This window comes from Rhamphochromis sp. 'chilingali' (genome assembly GCF_963969265.1).
Source record: "Rhamphochromis sp. 'chilingali' genome assembly, chromosome: 19".
NCBI lineage: Eukaryota > Metazoa > Chordata > Actinopteri > Cichliformes > Cichlidae > Rhamphochromis > Rhamphochromis sp. 'chilingali'.
This window is the reverse complement of record NC_137946.1, coordinates 19,307,204-19,327,645: the sequence shown is the minus strand read 5'-3', so window position 1 is coordinate 19,327,645 and position 20,442 is coordinate 19,307,204. Positions and strand designations below refer to the sequence as shown.

General features: G+C 42.3%; 1 protein-coding gene across 1 annotated transcript; it reads left to right on the top strand.

Moving 5' to 3' along the window:
* ssh2b (slingshot protein phosphatase 2b) lies at window positions 1–19,529 on the top strand. Its single transcript, XM_080866952.1, has 15 exons — window positions 1–269; window positions 4,259–4,302; window positions 12,552–12,664; window positions 12,751–12,815; window positions 12,908–13,029; window positions 13,117–13,182; window positions 13,270–13,335; window positions 13,452–13,646; window positions 13,749–13,842; window positions 13,995–14,123; window positions 14,398–14,444; window positions 14,654–14,800; window positions 14,890–15,090; window positions 15,317–16,349; window positions 16,749–19,529. Exons 1-15 carry the CDS (start codon window positions 207–209, stop codon window positions 18,042–18,044), a joined length of 3,681 nt encoding a protein of 1,226 aa, XP_080723078.1. The 5' UTR covers window positions 1–206; the 3' UTR covers window positions 18,045–19,529.
* Window positions 19,530–20,442: the final 913 nt, after the last annotated feature.

The window sequence follows — 20,442 nt, the reverse complement described above, 5'->3', positions numbered from 1 at the left end:
GGTAGTTGCGCATGCGCAGGTGGCGCTTACAGAGGAAACAGCCGGGGAGTAGTCAAACAGTGTACGATCACAGGGAAAGAGAGGGAGGGGGGTTAAAGGAGAGAAGATCAAAAAGTCAGGTTCAACTGGGCTTTCGCCCTCACAACACAATTATGCTCGTGTCTCCGCCGTCGCTTCTTCTCAGGTGTCCGCTTCCCGGTCGCTGAATGGCGCTGGTTACCGTGCAGCGTTCACCGACCCCCAGCACCAGCTCCAGCCCCTGCGTTTCGGTAAGAACCGCTTTTCCCTGAAGCCTCCTCTACTCCTTCTACCGCCTCCACCAAACTAACATCTCCTCGATACGGAGGGCTACTTGAGGCTACATTTTTGGCTGTCTTTTTTGTCGGCTGCTCACTGTCACCCAACTGCCTTGCCTTTGTGCTGCTGCGCATGCGTGACATATAGCTACCCATCATTTTCAGTTACAGTATTAGTCGCTACTAGCTGCTAAGTTAACCTGAAAATATCTTCTTATTTCTTCTTATATACAATAAAAGGGTTAACTTGAAAGAAAATGACAGCACCTTTTGTTTTAATGCACACCGCTGCTTATATGCTCATTGTATGTACATTTCCGGTACTGTAAACGCTCAACTGGCAGTTAGTTGCTTTTACAGTATCCAGAATAGAGAAACTTTCAGCGATGGTGTGACAACAAGTCATGTCTGTTATTATGTAATGGTTTTTACCTGCATACATTGAAGTAGTCGCGTTGGTATTTGTCAAGTGACACGCGTGAGTGCAGGTATTTATTCTTACAACACTGGTGCAGTGTCCTGCCTTGTATGTAAACGAGGCTGTGGACGCGTCTTTTCTTTTTCTCTGCGGGTCTGTCACGTACCCAGACTGTCTCTCTGTCTGAATGCCTTCTATGTGTCTGCCTCTCTCTTCCTGTCTGTCTGTCTGCTTGTGTGTGTGTGCGTTTACTGAAGGCAGGAGTGTACCCAATGCAAAGCAGAGGAGCAGGTGGTTTTCCTGTTGCTACTCCCTTTGCTTGTCTGGTTTCTACAGAAACAGGGAACCCCATCAGACAGGCAGAAACAGAGGGAGGAAGCAGAGGGAGGAAGTAATATACAAGCACACTCTGTTTACCATTAAAATGTTATCTGTTTCACACTTCTGTGTGTGTGTTTTATTGACATTATGTGAAAAAGTTGACCTATATTAACTTCCCAGTGTATGTTGCATTGTCATATAGTGTTTACGGATTAAATTACACATTAAGGTGAATTCCTTGGCTTACTGTACAGCCTTTAACGTAGATTCAGAGTGTGTGCTTACTCCAAGACGGAGCACAGTAGGGGAAAGCAATTTCCCTTGTTAACTTGCTACTTGGACCCAGGAGAAGATTAGATGAACTGTGTATTTTTTGCCCCAAATCTCAACTACAATCAAGCTATTTTTCCACAAACTTTGTCAGTCATGGAATTTCTTTAGAGGGACCCTTTACCTTATAGCTCAGAGCAAACAGGTTCTGTGAGTAGGCATAATGATAACCTTCGTGCTATGTACACATATTTCTTAGGTAATTTGTCATCCACGATGAAATGTAGTTGAAGGAGCTTTTATGTCTTATCACTGAGCAACAAGTAGCAAGGAGTCTTGTCTGCTAAAGTGTCTGTCTTTCAAGAAGTGATGGTGAATTGAGGAATGAGTGTGTGCTGTAAAAGTAAGCACGTGTGATTTTTAGGAAGGTAAATAGGACAGGGGTTGTGAAGTGTATGAAGCTTTTTGTAGTGGAAATGTGCTATCAAGTTGTAAGCCACATACATATTTTGGTAGCAAATTGTACAGACACTTACGGCTTCCTGTGCTTTTTTTTTCCCCTCCCCGTGAGTGTGTGTGCGTGGAGGGGGGGATGTGACGTGTCTGTCTGTGTGCGACATGTCTACTAGCACTCTTCCTCCCTTTATATTAGCTTGCACCCTATGTGGAGTGAATGTATCTGCTCGCTGCGTTTACAGGCAGAGCACACACATACACACATGTTCATTTTACGGTAGAAGCACTTTTGCATTGTGATAATCTTGGCTGTAACACGTAAGCACAGACTGATCTCTGGACATGCAGATCCCTGCCCAGACCGCATGTTCAGGCTTGACATTTCCATAAGCTTTGGAAAAAAAATCAATCATTTTCATACATATGCAAAATATGCAAAGTCTGTGTGTTTTCCAATCTAAACAAACACTAGATGTTATATCGTACTGTAGGACAAAGAACAGTAACAGAAACTTTGTCTAATCTGCTGTACTAAAGTTGATATTACAAATGCATCAATGCATTTTTCCCCTCCTGCTGCATACTCCGTTATGTCAAGCTCATTTTACATCAAAGGCGACATACAACCATAGAATTAAATTCCCCTTTTTGTCAATGTAAAGAAGTTTAACTACACATTTAGTACCTGAGTTTCAACAGGTTTTATCAGTGTTTATACATCCCAGGTCTCTTTGAGATTAAATTTTAGAAAATAAATGTAGTTCAGGTGCTGACTTATAAAAAACCATTTTGCATACAGGAACATTTTTTTGTTTAGTTGTTTATCTGTTAATTAATTACTTTGGTGTAGGATGAATAGCCGTAGAGGAGAAAGCTGGAAAAACTAAAAGTACACTTTAAAGTTCAAAGATTTTGCCCTCCTTCACTTTTTCCAAAGCCGTCCAGTGGACCACTTTAGAGTCTTTGCTGGGCCAGTTTTGGCTCCTGGGCCTTATTTTTGGCACCCCTGCCCTAACCTGTTCTCAGTTTTCAATAACATGTACAACTAGGTGCTTTGAATTTTTAAAGTTTCTCAATAAAATCAGTATGATTGTAATCTTTGCAGCAGTAGATATTTTAATAGTATCGTTTCCAAAAGGCCAATTACTCAAATGTTCAGCACTAAGAGTTAGCGAGGTTCTAATTATGTCGCTTTGTTGTCTAGCACACCATCTAGCAATCCAACCAATAGTTTCTTAATGAAACTGTACCAAGAAAGAATCGTATGGAGCAGAAACTTTCTGTGACACCATTACTCCAGCATCAGGTTGTTTACATGAGTTGCTTTTAATTGCACAGGATCTGTTTTAAATATCTTTATTCTGAAAGCCCACAATGGAAATCTGCTTTGGACACTGTGGCTTAAAGGAGCTGGGAACCACCTTTTGCAGTTATTGCACTTAACTGGATCCACAGCAGTGTCACAAGACCTGGCAGTATATGATAACTTGAACCAAACTTTACAGTTCTATACTTCCTTCTCACACTGATACTGCATAAATTATCTACTGGCTGTATAAATTTTTTTTGTGATCTCCAATCAGGCTAGACCCCCTGAAGTAGCCCTGTATGTGTTTATTATTATTAAAATATATATACCTTTAATCTACTTTTGTGTGATGTTAATGTCATTAAAGGCTAGTTAAGCTCACACAGGGTGTAAACAAGATAAGTACAAGCATTACAAGATAAGGGCCAGGTATTTTATCAGCCACTGAGCCTTAGCATCCACGTTTGGCACATTTTTGTTTTCCACAACTTTCGGATTTAAATGTTTCTTTTTGTCTCTTCATGTCTTCATGTTCGTGTATGTGAGCCGAGAGAGACAGAGAGATTGTGTTATTCCCTGTCCAGCCACACCTTAAAAACAGACTGAGGTCATTTTCCTGGAGAGTGTGTAAATTGAGTTAAAGCGCTCTCTCTCTCTCTGTCTCTGTCTCTGTGTCTCGTGTCTGTCAGGTCACGCAGTGTTGAATGTTAAGCTGGATGCTTGTGCCTTTAATGTGTGTGTGAACATGGAAATATGCAAGTTAGTCTTTGTTACCCAAAATAGGACAGTGGGATTTCCTTTCTGTTCTCGTTTACCATTTGTTTGCATGAATTGAGAGCTCATTTGAGTTTTTACTAAATTTGTTTATGGTGACGTTTTCTCTATTTAAAGATGGGCTTTCCTGTGATTTCTTTTTTTTTTTTCTTTTTTTTTTTTTTAAATGGCACTTTTCTTTTAGAAGTTGGGAATCTAATATAACAATGCCAAAATTACGTTTTTGTGCAAAATTGTGGATTGGATGCTTTTTGGCAATTCGGTGTATAAAATATTATTTCCTTATTTAGAAAAGAAGAAGAGTTGACACTGCTGATATTGGCTCTGACTGCACTCTTATATGTTGACTTTGTAATGTTGTGCTGTTGCATTTCTCTTGTTCTCAGTTGTATTTTTCTTATTTTATCTCCCCAGGAGTCAGGTAGCGGGGAGGATGACCGCCGCTCTCAGCCGAGGAGGTAAGATACCGACACACATTGAGCTCTGTGTGTTAAACTTGAAAGCATTTGGTTCACTGGACCAGAAATCCACTGGATATGTATGTTCTCAGTCTCAAAAAAAGCCAGTTCATAACACGGGGCATGTTAGGTTGTTACCCATGACCTCTCACCTGATCTGACCTGATCCGCACAAAGTGGGAGGAAAAAAAGGCTTTTCCCAAATACCCAGATAATAAATAATCATAAAATGTGTCTGACGCTGCAGGACTGCCTTTCTATACTGCTGTGACTTGAAAAAGGGCTCCTGTACTGTGTCATCATCGCATCACATCCACTGCTGTCCCTTATTACATAAGAGTTGGAATTCTGGTTAATCCAGTTTCATTCAGCCACACTTGCAACTGGTTTTCGTCCCCTGATAACTGGCCACTTCCTTCCACTGCCCGTTGTGTTTATTTGTTCTGCCACTGAACACTTTTAGGTCTCCTCTGTTATGTTTGGCCCTTTAATAATCTTGAAATCACGCACTGAATGAGATAATATGGTAAATGGTAAATGGCCTGTATTTATATAGCGCTTTACTAGTCCCTAAGGACCCCAAAGCGCTTTACACATCCAGTCATCCACCCATTCACACACACATTCACACACTGGTGATGGCAAGCTACATTGTAGCCACAGCCACCCTGGGGCGCACTGACAGTGGCCCCAGGGTGGCTGGCAGTGGCTTGCAGACAGCCCATTAGAGGGCAGCAGTATCTCTGTGAGTAACTTGCTATGTGGGTCAGGGGAACTGCACTGTTGATCCACGGGCAGATTGGTAACCACTCCCAAAGTCTCTGTGTCTGTTTGGTCATCGGAGCTCTTCATCATCCAGCTGAGATTTGTCTGTGTTTGTGCAGCTGCGACTGAAATCTGTGCTTGCTGTGTGCATGTTTGTGTGCACAGAGACAGGTACATGATCGAATATCACTCCGAGTTAGCTCCTAAAATGAATGTTATTATTTTTCTCTCTTTTATTCTTTACACAACTGGATAAGTGTGATATTTTAATGGAAATCAGGGATCCTGTGATGCATGTTGTTTTACATTACCATGCCTACACATATTTTCCAGTGCAGCATATTTTAAAAAAAAAAGGTGAAGCTGAATGAATAGCCTTACTTTGTCTTGACTTCAAAGTAACCTCAAAGCTCTTTTTTATTATCATTGTGAAGCTTTGTGATATTGTCCCCCAGAGGGGAACGCCTGTAGTGTTTTTAATACCCAGTTCACAGCTCGATTACAGGTTTGGGTGCATTATAAGCGGGGATGTTCTGGGCCAAGATGATATATTTGATATAGTAGTTGTTTGACCTGTGAGCTGTTATTAGATGTTAAAATTTGGTTAAGCTTTATTTGTATTCCTAGGCAGATCATTTGCTCTGGGTTGTAGGTCACTAAAACTGAAAGTCTTGAACTTCTTTTTAGAGCTGATACCAATGCAGATTTTGTAATACTTGTTTATTGGATATAATCAGCAGGGTGGCACGGTGATCAGCACTGTTGCTGCACAGCAAGAAGGTCCTGAGTTCAATTCCACCATCAGTCTTTCTGTGTGGAGTTTGCATGTTCTCCCCGTGTTTGCTTGGGTTCTCTCCGGGTATTCCGGCTTCCTCCCACAGTCCAAAAACATGCAGTTAGTGGGGATAGGGCAATCTAAATTGCCCATAGGTGTGAATCTGTGAGTGAATGCGAGTGCGAATGGTTGTCTGTGTCTCTATGTGTTAGCCCTGCGACAGACTGGCGACCTGTCCAGGGTGTACCCCGCCTCTCGCCCTATGACAGCTGGGATAGGCTCCAGCACCAGCCGCGACTCTGGAAAGGATAAGCGGAAGCGAATGAATAGAATGAATGGATATAATCATGACATGATATTATCAGTTACAGGATTATCATTATTCATTCCTTGTGTACAAAAAAAATCATATCATATCCAAAAATGAAGAAACACAAGAATACATCTTCATAAATTAAGAAATGCATGTGCAAGGGGTGTTGCAGATAATTAGAGAGTGGATCTTTTTAGTTTTGTTTTTGTAGATGTTTCATTTGAAGGCAGCAAAGTATTAAATTTCACTTTTTTCCCAAGTTCAGTTTGAATAGGAGGTGCATCTAATGTTTTAAAACTCCTGTGACCTGTCAGTGTTAGCACTATGTTTAAATGTAATCAGAGTGGAGGTAAGCCCACAGTCTTTGCAATAAAGTTTTTTAAATAAACACATGCTGCTCTCTCCTATTAGCTAAGGTGCACAATCCAACTTTTTATATAATAGACAATGTTAGGCAAAAAAATGACCTGTGGTAAATCACAATGCACTGTGATACAGACTCAAGAAGTTTTAAGGTAGATGGAGAAACTTGCATATAAACTGTATCACAAAAAAGTGCAGAAAATTTGTGGCTTGTGTCAGGATTGTTTTAATATATAAAAAACCAAACATTTTGTCTTTGATTTACTTGGAATGTATCTCCTACGTGAGACTTTGAGTGAGGGCATTAGTATGCAACAGTCTTTTTCACTGACGCAATGATATGACTGCCACTTTGTATCTTCTTCAGTTAAATTGTCAAATCTTGTTCACAAATTCAATTTTAAACTAATGAGTTCCACAGTCGCTGATTTCATACATCAGACCAACGGAAAGCCCTCAATCTGCTGCATAAATACACAGTCTCTGATATATCCTAGAGAGGTCATGAGAAAGGGCATGATGTGTAGGAATAAGTGAGCCTGTTCCCAGTAGGATTGTTAGTTTGGGCAAAGAATACTGTAATAAAGAAAGAGTTCTTTGAGTTCATTTTCTTTTTTTTCTTTGTTGTTTTGCTTTAAAATCTTTGCAGAAATAAGACTATTTTCAGCATCTGAAATAAAAGTGAGCTAGATTATTAAATACACCTTTTAAGTATCTGTAGAGAGACTTTTTCCCCAGCTGTCCATGTCTCCTTCACCCACACTGTCAGATCATTTAATTGTATAAAAATCAGTGTAACTATTAATGAGTGCTAGCCGAGTCTTATTAAAGTCATATTTCTGTGTTTTAGTTGAAGGTAAAAGACGAGAATTATTTTCAAAAGTAAAGAAATTAACACACATGTAGGGTATAGCAAAAGGAAAAAATAAACTGATGCTGTGTGCATTTTTCATTTCACTGTTTCTTTAAGTTCAAGCTGCATGTTGCATATTCACAATTCCAGCAGCCATTCACTAAAGCTGAGCCTGTCCACTGAATTCACGTTCCCAAAGTCTCAGAGGCAGTCTGTTCGTTTTCCCCCCTCCCCGCTGCTGACGTCTGTGCCCGCTGCGCCGTACAAGTCAGCAGCTGCAGCAGAGCTCATCTCTGACACAGGTAGTGAGATTCATTCAAACTGGAATAAGGCTTCAGTGAGGCAGCGCGCCTGCCTGCGTAAGCAAGCCCCACTGCAGTGCTGCTGATTAAAGCCAGTGACATCAGCAAGTTGGTGACATCAGCAAAAAGCAGCAACATCACTGGCGGACCATGCAGAGGGGAAATTAGGAGAAAGAGAGGTTATTTATTATGACTACAATCGGAGAGTATTTCTGATCTCTTATAATCTCATAGTTCTGTAGTCAGAGGAGGGGAAAAGTGGAACAAAGGATTATATGTCTGAATGGGACTCATTTCCATTTGTGCTACATTTATACATTTGTGTGCCTCTACAGATTTGTATTCATTCTTGTGTAATTCAGATATACTGTAGTCATGCTAACAGGCTGATTTATTAGACTTCTTGTCGGTGTGTGATGCTCATCGCAGATGTTTAACAGGTTATGTGTGATTCAAAGAAATACTGTAAAGTCTGGGTGTGTGAATGTATACACAAGGTGAAGCTGCGATCACTAAGGTGACTGTCTGTGTTTGCATGTTTGGAAACATGAGAGCAGCAGAGTGTCTGGTGTCTACATGTAAAAACTACATCCTGGCATTCGCCACTTGCTATTGGATGGTTTGAATTTCAGCAGTCAAAGGGGGAGAATAGCCAGGTGGAACTTGAGAGATGGGTTCAACATCTCACACATAAACATGTGGGTTGCTGAGAGTCTGTAAATCCCAAAGGTGGGAATGAACAACCCCGTGATTATTCTTAGCTATCCCTCCAGCGCCCTTACAAGAAGATGCCACAGATCTTTCCCTAATCAATAACACCGGTTAAAGTAAGGAGGGAGGTGGTAGGGATTTTGAAGGGGTCGATGTGAGAGGCCAACAGGGAGATGAGAGGGAGAGTGGAAAAGTGGCTGTCAGGTTAAGCTGTTATTAGTTGATGAGGAAGGCCTCCCTGTGATTGTTTGTAACATGTGTCTGCCTCTGCTTAGAAACTGGTAAGTTTTTAGATACCTGTATCATTATCTGTTCTGCTTATAGCTCTGATCTTTATCAGTTCCCTTATTGATATGTTCAGGAAAACCACACCTGCTTCATTATCTCTGAGTCTGACCACTGAGCAGGGAAAAAAACGCTCACATGTGACTCAGGTCTGCAAAAATTTCACAACATTATCAGTTTGCAACTGCCAGGAGTGATAGAAAATGGGTAAGATTAGATACGCAGTCAGATGTCACATCATTGCTTTACAATATAAATTGAATTTAAACAAGTTACAAAATAATTCATTCAATTTGTAAAAGGATCCCACTTCCCATCCCTTCTCCTGCTTTATATATCACTGCTTATTCTTTATCTACTTAAAGCTTGACTGTACTGTTACACCATTTATTGTTCATGCTGTGATACATTTAACCACATGTGACTCTGCAGTCTAATAAATAAACGCTTTTCTCTTTGTAAGGATCTCTCAGACGAGGTCAAAATCTGTAGCTTCATTGAGCTCATCAGCCCAGTTCATCGGTTGCCTCTTGGGTCAGAGACACAGGTCGACCTAAGAGGAAAAACACCACACTGCAGTTGTTTATCCCGGGATATAAACTGGCAGTCAGCTGGTGGCCAAATAGTTACCCTTAGTTTGTAATTGAAACCACAAGGGATCAACAAGCAGCACAACCAAGTCTAAGGTCAAGTTTCTACTTAGTTCACAGGCAGCCTGAAATCTCCTTCCAGGTTTCTCAATCTCTTTTTTTCTGTTGTTGTTGTTGTCATGCTGTTGCTGGATACACATTCAGTGTCAGGTTATGGTCCTAAGAACTAGGGGTGTACTGATTTTGAAATACCCCTGTCTAATATAACAATTGAACCTATCAACCTTGCTTAAAAGCTTTCTACCCTTTCTTATTTGCATTTTTTATGGGTTTGTTACCTTAAGAAGAAGCAAAAATTCATTACTGTTAAAGATTGTACTCGCCTATGAACAGAAAAACATTTCCTCTTAGATGTTATTGTGGAGAAAATGACAAAATACTGTGGTGTTGTTAAGGTGCTGATAAGCAGCTCAAAGTGTGTGTGTGTGTGTGTGTGTGTGTGTGTGTGTGGGGGGGGGGGGCCTCTCTAAAGTCATGCTTTCTGGGATTGCTTGGTTAGTTTTTCAATCAGGCTGTCAGCCAGACACATAGGCACATCCACATTTTAAAAAGAAAAAATGTCTTAATTATGGAGAGTTTTTATGTAGCGTCTAGCTCTCTTATTCGTTATGTTGACACAGCTGGAAATTGTCATTATTTGTTATTCTTACATTTGGCGTTTTTAAAATGTGCATGAGGCATCATTTTAAAGCAGCCACTTCCTTCTGCGTGTTACGTGGAAAAACATGGTGACCCAGGAACAGCGTGAGGAATTTCAGTGACGTCTCGAGGCTGTTGTAAAGCATATAGGAATGCCACCGACTGCCATTCTGACAGTTAAACACTTTTATCCGGGTACTTGTGGCTGTCTTTCTTGCACACTTTCACCATGTCTCCAATAATTCCTCGTAGTCTTCCTCAGACTGCTGTTGTCACGGATTGGACCATGTGTGTCTCCTCCCCCTCAGCGGCAGGATTTACCGCAGCCTGCTGCAGACACTTCAAACAGCAGACCATGGATCAGATGTTCTGAGGCACCTGCTCTGTCACAGGCGCTCTTAAATATGTTAGTGCTTTGTCGCTTTATAATATTAGATTGTTCCGCTCTATGAAATCTGTCGGTTTAGAGCTAATTTTCTAAATCTGCGATAAAAAAAAAAAATTGAATAAAAACGAAGCACCGTGTGGTCTTAGAGCCTTCGCACTGTCGTCTCCGCGCGCCCTGCCCGCACTCCGAGAGCAGCGATGCCTCCCGGCGTTGTGACCGCCCCGCGGAGCTCGTCGGCCGGCTGCTTCTGCGCCTGCTGCGGGGTGAAGATCAGACCGTATTTTACCGAGAACTCTGTGATCTCTCAGGTGGAAATTTATCAGCTGTAAGTTGCCGTGCTCACAGTCCGGAGCTTTTCTTGCTTATAGTAACGATAACACTACATGAATTATTATATTGCCTGCAGTGCCATGGTAATGGTCTACTCCAAACTTCAGCATAGACTTAGTGTGCACTTGTATGAACATGTGTTTTTTCTCTTAATGACTTCATAAGAAGGATATAGCAGCACAGCAGCTGAACGAGTGGCTGCAGGAACAGGTTTCCTTCCCTTTGCTTCCTTTTTGAGATATCTGCCAGATGCTTTTACTCATCTGCTAGGATGCATTTCTCTCCACCCACCTTTAGCTGTTCCTTAAATGCATCCTGAGGGGGGGCACAGCAGAGCAAGGCACACGATGTACCTTCAGCAGAATCAGGGGATGTGATTATTTTGTCTTCATTGTGAAAGCCACGGAACGACACTTGCATTTAATTGGAAATTTATGGCTTGGAAGAAGCATGTCAAGATATAATTTGCACAAACACTTCATTAGCACTTGAGTTAGACATCTGTCTAGTGTTTGCTTGTGTGAGTCTGTGTGCAAGCCCAGCTGTCAGCCTCTGTCCTCTCTGGCATTGTATTGCCTCTGACATATTCTTGGTCTGCCTGCAGCACAGTGCATCTACAGAAGGACTTATTTGTCAGCGTTTTCAGTGATTCCAATGCATTCACTTCTTGATTTTTGTTGATCAATGGCTTTTTTCAATATAAAAGGTTAACTAGGATGCACTATGCTCGCGCAGATATTTGTCCAGTGTTCTGTATGTCATGTCATGAAGAAAATTGGGTGTGTGCAAGTCAGCGTGGGTGTCAGAGACTCTTAACATCCACTTTTTCTAACTTGGAAACTTGCATGAAAGTTTGCTTAGTTTGCCATAATTGTCACTTCAGTAATGACTGCTGTCCATTGCAGGTTTATCCTTCTTTGCCTTTGTTTCCTTTCCTCCCGCATCATCACAGCAGACAACAACAACATGACTTCCTGTCTTTGACGGTCTTTCCTTAGCTCAAGCCTATATTTAAACTTGCTCCAGATGGAGTGACAAATTAGTCAGCGATCGCTGGTGTTACTGGTGATTTTGCTTTTACTCATCATCACAGAAGACAATGAGACTTTGTCTTTCTAGCTCACATTGTGAGGGACAAAGCCTGTGTGTAGTAGTAATAATAATAATGACAATAATACTGCTTATAATAATAGCAGAATAATAGACGGGCGTCAGATATCTTAAGTCCATTACGTAAGTCTGTTGTTCAGACCACGAAGAAGCTTAGCTGGGACTGCCATCTTAATCAGAAATTGTCCCATTATTGTGTTGTTTTGGAAAATATGAGTGTTTTCTAAGAAAGCATTGAACTGAATAACTACCATTGAAATGCATTCAACTTTAATACTACAAAGTCACCTGTACTTTATATTCTGCTTTTTGTTTTTCTTTCTTCCTCTTTTACATTTGGGGGAATAAAAATCAGCATAATGAAACAAGTGTGTTTATGTCTGTATGTCACCACTGTAACAGTTCAGACCAACATAACTCATTAATTCACATAAATTTATGAAAAAATGCTTGTCATAAATTTTCATCAGCCAAAATGATTTCTGTTGCTTCATTCTGTGCAGCATTCCAGGATAATGTACTTTTCAAATGATGGAGACGGGCTCAAAATCCACACATTTGAGAAGCTACAAATTAGAATTTTTATTGAAAATGTCTGAAAATAATAAAGTGTCAAAAGTTCTGCTCTTTGCACTTTCTGTCAGTGGACCTTGGAGAAACTTAACAAAAAGTCAGTAAAAGCTGTAAAGTCTTCCAAGGATGAGTTTTGTGATAGATGTGTGGGTGGATATTGCTCACCGTTCAATCTTTTCTGTCTTTGTGCAGCATCAGTGAAAGTTTCCTGACCGTTAAGGGAGCTGCACTGTTCTTGCCTCGAGGAAATGGCTCCACTTCTTCGTCTGCCTCCCGTTTCTCCCAGCTGCGCAGCAAACATGCAGGTGAGGTGAAAATTCCCCCTCAGCAGCCACTGACTGTTTAACTTTTGCCATCTTGCGTCATGTATGCGTTACTTTCATTTTGCCAGGAGATATCCAGCAGCACCTACAGACGATGTTTACTCTCCTCAGACCAGAGGACAACATCAAACTGGTGGGTACCCATAAAAACACAAATAAGTCTCACTGATTTTATTTAACTGTCAAGACACAAACTGCGTTTTGTTTTGTTTTTTCCTTCTCTAGGCGGTTCGTTTGGAGAGCGCACATGCTCAGATCACCCGCTACATGGTGGTGGTCTCAACCAATGGTCGGCAGGACACGGAGGAGAGCGTGGTGCTAGGAATGGATTTTAGCCCTGTAGATGGGTGAGAGTGACACACGAGATTTTAGGTACCTGCTGGTTTTGGTGTTCTGGTTAAAGATATAACAGGAAAACTGTTTTCCCCACTCAGCTCGTGTTCTGTTGGGCTGGTTTTGCCCCTGTGGAGCGACACCTTAATACATCTAGATGGAGACGGGTAAGCAAATTCTTCAGCACAGGACACGTTAAACATGAGATCGCTAAGATTTTTAACTCACTATATTTCCTCTGTTCCTGCTCACAGGGGTTTCAGTGTATCAACTGACAACAGGGTGCATGTATTCAAGCCTGTTTCTGTGCAAGCCATGTGGTGAGTCATACTGGATAATTGGTACAGCTGTGGATATTTCTATTGTTCGTTGGTTTCTGTTTTTTCCCATTTCATTTAGAAGTCATGTTTTTTTTTTTTTGTTTTTTTCCTGACAGGTCAGCCCTCCAGTCACTCCATAAAGCCTGCGAGGTGGCCCGTAGTCATAACTACTTTCCAGGCAGCTTGTTCCTCACCTGGGTCAGCTACTATCAGAGCAGGGTCTCCTCCGACCAGACCCGCATCAACGAGTGGAACGCCATGCAGGACGTGCAGTCACACCGTGCCGACTCTCCAGTTCTCTTCTCTGACGTGTAAGTAGCCAAGTGATGTTTGTCAGATATGTTCTCTATGTGGAAAACCGATAGACATGAACTTATTTCATATATTCTTCCACCATCATAATGTTTCTACAGACCTACAGAAAGAGAGCTGACTGAGCGTCAGATCAAAGCCAGTTTGCGGGAAATCATGATGCAGAAAGATCTTGAGAATGTCACCTGCAAAGAGGTGAGTCTGCTTCGAGCATCTCCCAGTCAAAGAAAATGTTCGGAAAATGCCATGCTATTTTATTTATTTATTTATTTATTTTTTTAGTCATTATTGTGTGACTTTACATTTTGCCTGCACGTGTCTCTTTCTGTCCTGGATGTGTTCTTTAGATCCGAACAGAGCTGGAAATGCACATGACATGCAATCTGCGAGAGTTCAAGGAGTTCATCGACAATGAGATGATTGTCATTCTGGGCCAGATGGACAGTCCTACGGAGATCTTTGACCACGTGTTCTTGGTAGGTTAACCTCTGAAACACCTCTGTTGCTTTTAGCAGCAGAGAATATAAAATGTTTCTGATCTCCCACGCCTGTATCCCGGATCTGATTCTCACAAAGTGCAAGATAGTGTTGTGTAATTTTAAATTCAGCACAGTTTTAAGGTACTTTGCTGTTGTTGGGTTTGGAGAACTCACTGTATGTCAATCATTTCTTCTCACTGGACTTCAGCATTCTGAAAAGCTTATTGGAAGGTGCTGAACAAGTCTGAGGATTCCTTTTTGTTTCCTGCAGGGATCTGAGTGGAATGCATCCAATCTGGACGAGTTACAGAACTGTGGGTAAGGACGGAGGGGGGGGGAAAAAACCCAATACAACAAAACTGACTGTTCGGAACAAAAAAACTAAAACTTGCTTTATTAGGATGAAATTAAAAGTTCTTCATTCTGTTATACCAACAAGCTCAGTTTTACAAATCAATACATACCTACATACCCCTCTCTCATCTAAGGCTCATCTTTCCTCTCGCTCATGTCTTTCTGTCACTCAGAGTTCATTACATCCTGAATGTAACAAGGGAGATTGATAACTTCTTTCCCGGTGTGTTTGAGTACCACAACATCCGTGTGTATGATGAGGAGGCCACTGACCTGCTAGCCTATTGGAATGACACCTACAAGTTTATATCTAGAGCCAAGTGAGTTTGAGATGTTTCATCCTCTCTTTTTTTTCCTGCGAGGAATGAGATCTATCGAGAATGACAATCATTCTTAATATCTACCCTAGGAAATCTGGATCCAAGTGCCTGGTGCACTGTAAAATGGGGATTAGCCGGTCTGCGGCCACAGTGATAGCGTATGCCATGAAGGAGTACGGCTGGGATTTGAAAAAAGCCTTTGATTACGTCAAAGAGCGTCGAACTGTTACCAAACCCAACCCCTCTTTTATGAGACAGTTGGAGGAGTATCAGGGAATACTCATGGCCAGGTACACACACACACACACACACACAGACACACACACACACACACACACACACACACAGACATCCATGGTAATGCAAATATTGATACTGGCAGAAAGAAGTGCATTATCAAAATCTTATAAAACAATGTAAAACAAAAAAACAAAACCCCAAAAATATTCCTCTGTCAATTTCATGCAAAGAATTCTGAGAAGTGATATGTTACTTCATTTTCACTTTCTTCCGCAGCAAGCAGAGGCACAACAAACTGTGGCGTTCTCACTCTGATAGCGATCTGTCTGAACACCACGAGCCACTCTCCAAATCCTACGCACAGCCCCACAGCCTGGGCCGCTCAGATCCCCACAACCAAGCCAGCAACATAACTGGTCCCTCGGTAAAAGAACTGCTGGAATCACTGGGAAGTTCTACTGGCAGCAAAGCAACACACTCAACTAGTCAGCCAGATACGGGCATCCATTCCAATCAGCTTAGCTCTTCTTCCTTTAAAGGTGCGGCAGCTCCATCAGGTCATGCTGGAGCATCTCGTTCTGCTGTAGATCGGAGCAGCCGGCAGGACCGTCCTTGTTCTGACTCCACAGCTGCTTCTGTGTCTCTGTTCTCTCCTCCGCTGTCCAATGGCGTATATGACTCTGGGAATCGGCCCATGTTACCTCCTGTCTCTCAACCAAGGGCCGCCACTGTGGTGCCTGAGCCTCCAAAGACCGATAAGGTGACTGTTGCACAAAGTGTTTTGGTGGGCCAGCCTCATCCACCTCCCTCCCTTCACCACCTCCCCCACTCTCCTGCTCCATCTCCAAATCTAGCCGATGGAGTTCTAAAGCCACAGGTGTTGTCCTGTTCTCCTTCTGTAAAAACAGTGCTTGTGTCAGTGCCTGAGCCTACCGCACCACAAACCCCAAGCACAAAGCAGGCTGGACCCGACTGCCTCTCTGCCCCAGCGCTTGTCAAAAACCCAGACTGTGCCCAACAGACATATGGCTCATCTTTGGACAGTTTGGCAGCCCAACATCTGTCCACTAACGATTTTATCACTTATCCTAGTGCCATTCCACATGAAAATGTGCTGGTGTTCGGCCACACTGCAGACCACATCAACTTTTTCAGTGCCAGGGAAAAATTTAAGGGGATGAGTCTAGATGGGAAAACTCACTGTACTGCAGCACAGCAGTTGCACCAGCTGAAGAGTTGTGGCAAAGAAAACCAGCCACCACTGCAGGAGGTCTCCACCAGTGAGGGGAAGGATGAAGGGAAAAGAAAGGTAAACAATGCTTGTAGCAAACTTTCCCAGACAACTCTAAACATTTCCCGATTTGGGCCGCATATAGTCTCCACCCGTGCTCTGGCAGTGGGCTCGGGTTGGCTGTGTATAATGTAGCCACATGTATGGATGTTATGATCTGTTTCCAGGCTGCTCTTGTGTGAGATACTCACAAAATATGAAATATTTTTACATATATATTTAAGATACTTGGGACTGAACTGAACCCATAACAGTTCCTGTCAATCTTACCAGATTTATTCAGAATGGTTTTTGGTTCTTAAGCTATGTTGCGCCACCTGGTGGCACATCTGTCACAAATACATTGTGATTGTAGCAATGCTTTCATTGTGCTTTTAAATTAATGGTCTTTTATATTATATCGATTTTTTTTTCCAGAAAATGCCTGTGCAGGTCACAGGGCTGAGGCCCAAAGAGACTTCGCCTCTTGGCTCTGATAGCCAGACTGAACCTCAAGATCCCCAGGATCAGGATGTGAGGAAGTTGAAGCAGGAAATTGAAGATAGTGTTGTTCTGGCACACAAGGAATCTGGGGATATAAAAACAGAATTGAAAGAGGAGGAAGAGGAGGCCCCCGCCTGTCTTTACAGTGACTGGACACGAGGGTCGGTGCGACGTGTTACACAGCAGCTGGAGCAAAGAATGAAACAGGAGCATGAGACCCCGCCTCTCTCTTCTTCACCGCCTTCTCTCTCTGGCTGTACCTCCAACTCTCACCGGCGTCCACACAGCATCCATTGTGCAACGTTGTCTACTTCCCACGATGCATCTATTTGCTCACAGGCATCTGCAGTTCACACGGTGCACAAGGATGAGGGAAAGGAGGATGGGAAGTCTGGACCAGCTGAAAGTGAGGGCACTCATGCTGCGATGGCGGCCCTTGGGGATAACGAAAAAAGCACAAAAGGACAGAAACTCCAGCCTGCTGAATCTAGATTGCTCTCTACCTCTTCTCCTTTCCACCACTCTCCCCATTCTCCCTTTGCGTCTGTGAACTTCCTGTGTCTGGAGGGCGTCACTGAGCTCGAGTCGGGCACAGACTGGGATTGTCCCACAGAAGGACCCCACAGTGACATTTTCAAGAGGGAGACGTGGGAGACTTTGTGTGAGCTGGGTGCCTTCCTGCAGCAGGTGAGCATGGCTGGAAAGTGCAAGGCCAGGTGTTTGGGTCAGGCGCAGAAGCGAGGTGGCAGTATCCAGAAGAGGGTTCAAGAGGTGGAAGCCAGGATTCGTCAGGCAGGGCTGACCCCTCCATCCATGATGAAGCGCTCAGCCTCCCTGGCTAAACTGGGCTGCTTGGAGCTGCTCGCCAATGACTTGAGTGACTGGGAACTTAGCCGTTCCACTGTAGCTTCACCCTCGGCACAACACCCACTCCATTCAGCCAGCGACGAATCCAAGAAGCAGCGGGTTCACAACTCTCCTTCCTCCACTGTCCAGCAGCCAGAGATCCTTGAGACAACCACTCAGAGGCTTCCTAAAGCTGGAGAAACCTCAGCAGTCTCTGCACCATCAAATCCGAATCCTCACAGTGGAAAGCCTTTAAACTTTGGCCAAGAATCTCTGCACTCGCCTGGGCCAACACTTCTGACAACAAGGCAGCAATACGGAAGGACTCACCCGCTGAGGCGGCTTAAGAAGAGAACTGTTAGCACCCTTTACCACACCATGTAACCCTCAGCAGGTGTGCATCTGTGTACGTGTGCATGAGAGAAAGAGAGAGAGATAACGTGCCCGTCAGAAACGAAAGTCAAGTGCATATTTTGGATTTATTTAGCAAAACAAGCCGACGCCTCTTGCCTTAAGGGATGTGTTTAGTAGTTTCTTTTTTCCCTCTTCTGTAAAAATCCGTGATATGGGAATCTGGTCTCGGCACAGGAAAAGCGGCAAGGCTACGACAGTCCCAGTTAACTGAGACTGAAATAAAACACTTTGAGAAGATAAAACAAAAAAAGAAAAGAAAATGTCATCCAGAGATGTACATGGGTCACATGTTTGAAATGTTAATAATACCCAAGCGTGCACATACTCATCACATCGTTGCTGGTTTCTCCTTTAGTCGACTTGATATTTTTGGCTGTCAAACGTAATGTTAGCTGGAATGTAGCCTCTGTTTCCCCTCTTCTCATGCTTTGACGTCTCTTCAGAAAAATGTGCCATTTATGCTGGAGAAAACGGTCCCTCTTGTATAATCTGGTAACTAATGTTGGAAGAAAGAAAGAAAGAAATAAAGAAAGAAAGAAAGAAAGAAAGAAAGAAAGAATAAATAAATAAATAAATAAATCACACCAACACCTGCTTGTCAAACCGGCTGATTTGGTCCTGAGCATAAAAGTCGTTGGACGGAGACTCTTCGTCGCGACAGAATAATTCCAGTGAAAGTCAGTCGTGAAGCTCTGACTCTTCCCTCAGTGTAAGCTGCATATGCAGGTTTTCACCAGTTTATTTGAGCATAATGAAAAGAGAAGAGGCCTGCTTTTTGTTTAGTTTGTTTTAACTACACAATACCTCAGTAAGTCAACCAAATCTGACCTGCACAAACATCCGACTCCGGGTTCCTGGAATGTACTTCTCAATCAGAAACACGTTTGACTTCATCACTCAGTAAACTGTCTCTCCTCACACTCCAGATGCCACACAAACTAGAGTTTTGTTTATGTTTAACTGTGTGAGAGAGAGTAGGTCAGGGTGCTGGGGTTTAAAGGCAGAGTGTATATTTGTGAGTTTTTGGCTATGTTCTCTTTGGGGATGTAAAGGTTGTATATTGTGACTGTTGATATTTTAGGATCTCCCTGTTTTTTGTTTGTTTTTTAGATCTGGTTTGTGTCTGTGTGAGTGAGACTGTGTAGCACAACTTTACCAAGTGAGCGTGCACTTTTTTTATTTTATTTTAATGGATCTTTATGTCTTTTGTAAACTTTTTAGGAGCGTGCCTGTGATTGGCAAGTAAAGCTTCTCTGCAGCCTATCAGAAATGTCTGTACAGAGACGTGTGTCATACATGCACTTTACTCCCTTTTTAATTTTAATTGTGGCTTTTTTTTTAAGTGTTTTGCTACTTTGGGGGAGCATGCTTATGTAGTAGGAACTGTTGGGTGTGTGTGTATTGTCTGTGTAAATATTATTTTATATCACGTGCTTTAACTGTGACCATTAAACAATGGAAATTAAGAGTCGGGCTTACTGTGATTCTTTCCCTCACGTTTTCTTAATGAACAAACTAATTTGGCTTCATTCTACATACATTGACATTTACTGTGAATGTATGTAAAAATGACTCTTCCTGTTTTTCTCTTAGTCAGCTACACCGTTTAGCATTTTTCAGCCTTTTTTTTTTTTTTTTTTGACTCATTATCCTGCTGGAAGCAGCTATCAGAAGATGGGTCATAAATGAATGAACCTGGCAACAGTACAGTAGGTAGGCTGTGGTGTTTAAATGATGCTAAGTTGGTACTAAAGGGTCCAAAGTGTTCCAAGAACATATCCCCCACAATATTACACCAGCAGCCTGAGTCAGTTTTACAAGGCAGATTGGATTCATGCTTCCATGGAGTTTATACCTCATTCTGAACCTACCATCCAAATGTTGCTGCAGAAATCAAGAAACTCAGACCAGGTGATGTTTTTCTAACATCTAATTTAAGTGACTCTCTGTGATCATTTCCTGTTTCCTTTCCATCTGCTTCAAGGTCAGCATATGTTCAGAGATGCTCTTCTGCAGACCTAAAATATTCTGGGCGTTCTCACTTGACCTTTGACATCAACAAGGCATTGATCACTAGATATTTTGTCTGTTTTTGGATGATTCTCTATAAACTCTAGAGACGGTTGTGTGGGATAATCCCAGTAGGTCAACAGTTTCTGAAATGCTCAGACTAGCTCAAACAACCATGCTTGTCTACATAAATGTATTGAGTTGCTGCCATGTGATCGGCTAATTACATTGCACAAATGAGCAAGGTCGAAAAAACAGTAACTTAAAGATTTTTTTTATGTATACTGACATGTTTGGTATTTACAGTCAGAGGTAAAGTTAATGCATTTTAAATGTAAAGCCGTTTGAAAATGACATT

Bases quoted from the DNA above. Each gene is read 5' to 3' on its own strand.
- ssh2b (XM_080866952.1), top strand. From the start codon at position 207: ATGGCGCTGGTTACCGTGCAGCGTTCACCGACCCCCAGCACCAGCTCC. The intron at 13,183-13,269 runs GTAAGCAAATTC...TCCTGCTCACAG, and splicing joins ATACATCTAGATGGAGACGG to GGGTTTCAGTGTATCAACTG. The intron at 14,124-14,397 runs GTAGGTTAACCT...TGTTTCCTGCAG, and splicing joins TCTTTGACCACGTGTTCTTG to GGATCTGAGTGGAATGCATC.